Source organism: Natator depressus, chromosome 12 (assembly GCF_965152275.1).
Source record: "Natator depressus isolate rNatDep1 chromosome 12, rNatDep2.hap1, whole genome shotgun sequence".
In the NCBI taxonomy this organism is placed as follows: Eukaryota; Metazoa; Chordata; order Testudines; family Cheloniidae; genus Natator; species Natator depressus.
This window is the reverse complement of record NC_134245.1, coordinates 18,415,361-18,421,712: the sequence shown is the minus strand read 5'-3', so window position 1 is coordinate 18,421,712 and position 6,352 is coordinate 18,415,361. Positions and strand designations below refer to the sequence as shown.

General features: G+C 47.2%; 1 protein-coding gene across 2 annotated transcripts in view; it reads left to right on the top strand.

Moving 5' to 3' along the window:
- Positions 1-2,501: 2,501 nt before the first annotated feature.
- The window catches only part of LONP2 (lon peptidase 2, peroxisomal), an 89,307-nt gene continuing 85,456 nt past the window's right edge, over positions 2,502-6,352 (top strand). The window contains exons 1-2 of one of the 2 annotated variants that reach the window (XM_074968647.1): positions 2,502-2,829; positions 4,070-4,304. In XM_074968647.1, coding sequence (XP_074824748.1) covers positions 2,597-2,829; positions 4,070-4,304 — 468 coding nt within the window. In that variant the 5' untranslated portion in view covers positions 2,502-2,596. The remainder of the gene's footprint in view (positions 2,830-4,069; positions 4,305-6,352) is intronic. The other variant, XM_074968649.1, reaches the window with a different exon arrangement.

The window sequence follows — 6,352 nt, the reverse complement described above, 5'->3', positions numbered from 1 at the left end:
TGTATAAACTTCCATCGCCATGTTAGACCATATATTTATAGTACATTTTGTCTCCCTTTATGTCTCCCTTTAACAAAAACAATATAAATTAATTGTAGGTGCTGGCCTGACATCTGGTGGCCAAGACAGCTGTAGCAACACTCAGAAAGCTTCAAGACTAGAAGCTACTTGCAAGTTTGGCAGATGTGAGGTATGGCATTAAGTGATGTGACCCACAATTATAAAATAGAAAAAGCAGCACTTTACTTTGAAACCCGGGTCTTTCCACATGTCTGCTGCACCATTTAAATACCTACACATAATTTCCTTTTGCTAACCATGGTGCATTTTTTTTTTATTCTGCTTTTACTACTAGTGCAATGTGAGTGCTAAAAGGGTAGGTTGTGGAGGTCAGAGGGAATGGGGTGCCAAACTAAAAGTTTGCCCAGGCTGCCATTTTACCTAAGGCTGGCCCTGCCCACAGTCCCAACCCTCTGATCTGTCCACTAAGCTATACTACCTCTATTAGTCAATAGACAGCCTGTGTAATTGATTTCCTGGCTCAGGGTCTGTGATCATGCTGCCTGGATAGGCCATGCTTAGAATGCCAACTCAGGGCAGGCTGCAAGAAATAGGGCAGACAATCCTGAAAACTGGTGGTTTATTCTATAATTAGATTCACCAAGCCAGTAGCAAAACAGCTTCTGTAATACCACACTGGTTAACCAGAAGTCAAATACTGTCCCCTTTAGGCAATCCAGCCCTCTGCTCCTATCTAGACAGCCAAGTCTAATATACTGAGGGGTTACTGAAAACCTTATTTGCCATACTTAAAGTTCTGCCAGTCCCAGAGGCACAGACACATTGCCCATCTCAATGAATATTTCAGATCTCACCCAAATACATGCTTACAGCCAATCCTAAATCTAAGTTTTATTAATAAAAGAAAGTTATATATGGTTAAGAGATCAATATACATACAAATGTGTGTAAAGCCCCTGGTCAGTTTCATAGCAAAGATGATGAGGCTGCTGATTTGTTAAAGTCTTTCTGGAATCAATTTAAAAGGCTATACTCCAATAGGCAATCCAGGTGTAGAATTTGTTCAAATTCTTCCATAGAATTCCAGGATAAATACAAAGTAAACCTGGATTGTGGCTTAATCTTGTGGCTAAGTAAGCCATCCTGTGGCTTAGTCTTTCCCTGTCAGAGTTTAAGTAGATCTGAGATAAAAAGGATCAGGCTAGAAGATTCTTTTATAGTTGAAGCAAACTGGACACTCACAGGTAACTCCACCATGTGGGCTTTGATGAAAGCAAGCTGACAGTTTGATCTCTACCTAATGGGTCCTTTCTCAGACAATGCAGTTAGCAATAGCCATTCAAACTATCAAAACAGTTGACAGGTAGTTTACGGTGTGAAATCACAAGTTTCAAAGAGAAATGAGGACATATTATTACTCCACAAGCTCCATCTAGATGTTAATAGATCTTTTTGATCTCTGAATCTATAGAATTGAGTAATAAAGAATCATAAGACAGGAACAGGATTTAGTGTTTGCAAGCTAACTAGATCACATTGTTAAACTTCCAACAAAAGATATAGGTAAACACGTAAAAATACATGTAGCAACTATTATTTGATTCTTAACAATACGAAGTAATGTGTTGGAAATTATTAGCCTGATTAACATTTCTTTGATATGCACACACAAGTTAATTGTGTGGTTTCAACTGTAATGCCTCCTGTTAAATTGTTATGCATCATACACAGGTTGGCTGCTCTGTCAGCGTCGTAGAGTCTTAGTGAAAACCCTGACATTTTCAAAATTAGGATTTTCAGACATTTGTTCAGAGGAGGATTGTTTTTTCCTTAATCAAAACATGTAAAATGATTTTTTTTTTTGTTTTCTTGGAAAACTGGCCATTCTGAAGAAAGTAAAAATGTCCAGCCTGCGATTTGGGGGTGGGTGGGAAAGGAGGCAAAGTTTTTTTAATTTTTGGTTAAAACTGTGTGAACATTTGTTTTTTAGCACTTTGGCTCATTTCATATTGAAATCTCCCCAGGACTTTGACACATCACCACCCTACATATTACCTAATTAATAGTGATTTTAATATGGTATTGCCATTCGTTGTATTAATTATACAATGTACACTTGGTATAACGTATTGTGTGCGTTATTTTACTTACTACTGCGCATTTAATTATAACATGATTCACTTTATGCATTATTTTAATACTAATGTCATTCCCTGAATGTGTATTTCTTACGCGTGTCCTGCTTGTCTCTGCATTGACGGTCATGACCAGGGCCGGCTCCAGCCACCAGCTTTCCAGCTGTTGGGGCGGCGGCAATTCGGCGGCGGCTGCTTGGGGCGGCAAAATTGCTAGAGCCGCCCCTGGTCATGACCACTCGGCTATGGGGGCTCCCAGGGAGCTGGGCGGGTGGCTGAGTCTGTGCATTGGCTGCAGCAGCGGCAGCGCCCAGCAGGTGGCAGCACGAAGCGCTCAGCGGCTGCTGATTGTCCCTGCCCGCAGCCCGTAGCGTGGCGAGCGGGCGCTGTGGACTGTGCCCTGCCCGGCTGCGGCCCTGCTCCCCCGGCGGCGCCCGGCCATGGCCTCCGGCAGCGCCATCCAGATCCCCAGCCGCCTGCCGCTGCTGCTCACCCACGAGGGGGTCCTGCTGCCTGGCTCCACCATGCGCAGCAGCGTGGACTCGCCGCGGAACATGCAGCTGGTGCGGAGCCGGCTGCTGAAAGGCACCTCGCTGAAAAGCACCATCATCGGGGTGATCCCCAACACCAGCGACCCCGCCTCCGACTACGACGAGCTGCCTTCCCTGCACCGGTGAGGGCCCCGGGACGGCCCCGGCCGGGCCCCCCGGATACCCCCCTGCCCGGACGGGCCCCCAGATCCCCCCCTCTGCCCGGCCGGGCTCCCCCATCCCCATCCCTGCCTCTTCCCCCTGCCCGCCCGGTCCCCCTCTACCTCATACACCCTGCCCGGCGGGGCTCCAACATCCTCTCCCTGCCTTTCTTCTCCTGCCATGCCCCCCCTGCCCAGCCGGGCATCCCCTGCCCTGCTGCCGCGGCCGCACGCTTCCTGCCCGGCTTGTACCAGGCTCTCTCATTCCCTGCCCTCGCCGCCACCACCCCACCTGGGTACCCTATTTCCTGCTTTCTCCCCACCACACTCACTCCTTCCAGGCCACCACCATTCTCAACCCCTGCCTCCTTCACCCACGCACCCTCTGTCCGGGCCTCCTTGCCCCAGGCCTGGTCCCCCGCCTGGTGCCCCTTACACTACTACTGGTTGGAAAGAGAATGGCAAAATATTAGAGGAGGGATAGAAGAACATAAAATCATTATTTTTTTTTCAACTGAAACTTGCAAAAAATTAATCCTGGGTCATTGAAAGAATATGGTGTTTATTCGTGACTTATTCTTATTCAAATGAGTAATGTGATTGGAACGGATCCTGCAAACCCTTACACACCTGAATACTTTAGTTACATGAGTTGTCTCATGAGCAAAATAGGTTGCATCCATTGGGACGACTTGTACATAAGTGTAAGGTATATAGCCCATTGATATTAGTGGGCCTACTCCCACTTTTTTGTTGCAAGAGCCATCGTTTTGTTTTAATCTGTTCCGTAAATGTAACTTTACAGACAATGTTAAGTTACTTAGGTCACTTATACCAGTGTAATTCCATTGACCTTAAATGGAGTAGCACCTGACTTACAATAGCATGTGATTGTACTAAGGCCCAGACTCCCTCTCAAAGAACTTAAATATTAAAATGCAACACCTCAGTCTTCCAAATTCTTACACACACAAGTAAATTTAAAGCACATGAGTTCCCACTGAGTTCAGTTGGACTCATTCATAAAGTTATACGTGTATGCAGGTTTGGGCCCTAAATTATGTTTATTGTGGTTATTATTTCTTGAGGTTTCGGTTTGATTTCTTTTTAATGCAGTATGAATTTTTGATATATAAATGTTGGAAGTAAATTAGTTTGATTGTTGGGGTAAAATGCTCAGCTGAATGCTTGCAAATAACATGAATTTTTGGAATGTTTTCAGGATTGGCACTGCTGCACTGGCAGTTCAGGTGGTTGGCAGCAACTGGCCTAAACCACATTACACCTTGCTAATTACTGGCCTCTGCAGATTTCAAATCTTGCAGTTGCTCAAAGAAAAACCATATCCCATTGCTGAGGTCCAACAGTTGGACCGACTCGAACAATTTACAAACCAGACTAAATCTGAGGAGGAATTGGGAGAGCTGTCAGAAGAGTTCTACAAATATGCAGTACAGGTTAGTTGCTTTAATATTTTAGAACAGCGGTTCTCCAACTGTGGGTCGGGATCCCATTTTAATGGGCTTGCCAGGGCTGGCTGAGGTTACAGGCCTCCTGCCCGGGGCTGAAGCCCTTTGGCTTTGCTCCCGGCCCCCTGGCCTGGGGAGATGGAGCTTTGGCTCCCTCTCCATCCCCCCCAGGGTGGCGGGGCTTGAGTGGGCTCAAGCTTCGGTCCCCCCTCATGGGGTCGTGCAGTAATTTTTGTTGTCAGAAGGGGGTTGCAGTGCAATGAAGTTTGAAGACCCCTGTTCTAGAAATGTTTTTGTTTATATTTAGTAAGTTTGTATTTTGAGTATTGCCTTGTCCTTAAATCGGGGTCTCAAACTCCCAGCCCACGGGCCATCTGCGGCCTGAGAACCTCTCCAGTGTGGCCCGCCGGTCTCCAGCAATTTTGGGGCCGGGTCTCTCCCTTGGCCCTGCTGCCGATCCTGGGTGCTCCCCATACCCGCCCGGGGCCCCGCCCACCACCAGCAGCACAGTACTGCGGAGCTGAGCAACTTCCTGTGCGCTCGCTCCAGTGGCTGTCGGCCCCTCCCTGAGCCTTAGGCAGGTGGCGGGCAGAGTTTGGGGGGGCGGGTTCTGGGCAGCATGAGTGACGTTGGCCCTCTGGGAGGATTTGAGGACTGGCATTGGCCCTAAGGTACATTGAATTTGAGACCCCTGCCTTAAACCCTCTTGCTATAAAACAAGTGGTTTGAAAGATCCTATATGCTAAGATCCTGATCCTATTCTGAGTTCCATGTGGGAACATCCTGTGCTATGCACAGTTTGTTACAAGGTTTGGGACTAGGTCATTTACCAGGAAATAACAACGCCTATGTTATCTCAAGACAAAATCACAGACTTTCTTGAACATTAAGTAGGCCTAGCCCTTATTCACTACTTGGGCCCAGATTCACAAAGGAACTTAGGTGTGGCGATACATCACCATGCCTAACTAAAAGGTGCTTAGAAAATCACTGGGACTCTCAAAGCCTGAGTTTAAATGCTCAGGCTTCCTATACAATGAATGGAAGGAGATGGTTCTCTTATTTTAAGGCACCAAATACAGCTACAACAACACTTCATACTCAGAATAAATAGGATTAACAAGGGCCAGCATGCTAGGTGGCTCCCTGGCTGAGCTAGCTGATGTGAGATGCCAAAGAGAGGGCATCTCTCTGTCTCTCTCAGAGAGGTCAGTGCCTAAATCCAGGCTGCAGGGAGGCATCTGCCTCTGCTTGAGATTCTTAGCTACAAACCCTCTCTTGATGTGGGAGAGCCCTGTTCAAGTCCCCTGTCCACCTGTGGGGGAGAAGAGATTTGAACAGTGGTGTCTCATTTCTCAGTTGAGTGGCCTAGCCAGTCCACTGTGGAATATTCTGATGTGGGGCTCCCTTAGTCTCTACTGTGACTAAATAATGAAAGAATCATTGGGCCAGAGAGAGATGGAGAAAGAGAAAAAGCATGAGAATGAGTTTGCAGCCTGGTGGTTAGAGCACTCACTGGCAGGTGGGAGACCCAGGGTCCAGTTTTCCTGTTCCAGTGACTCTTAAACTATTTATCCACAATGGACCGCTTCAATAGGAAAGACTGAGGAAGCCCCACATCACAAAATCCTACAGCCCAGTGGTTAGGGCACTCAACTGAGAGGTGGCAGATCCCTGTTCAGATCCATGCTCCCCGCAGGTAGAGGAGGACTTGAGCCAGGGGTCTTCCTTGACCCAGGTGAGTACCCTGACAACTGGTCTAAAAGTTATGAGGGAGGTCCTCCTTCTTCCCCCACCAGCTGTTGCGTGTTAGCTCTGCTGTGGGATCCGGATTGGGTCTCAGAGGCAATTGAGGCAGAGGAACACCATCTTTCCCTGATTCATGCATTGCTGTGGGGTTTAGGTGTTTGGATACCTGGATGGGAGCTGCAGTGCACATATGCACAGGCAGAAACATAGACACCGGGAGAACTTTTACTGCAAAAATGTAGGTGCCTACAGGGTTTGGCGGCAGCTAAGTGTGGGTTTTATGAATC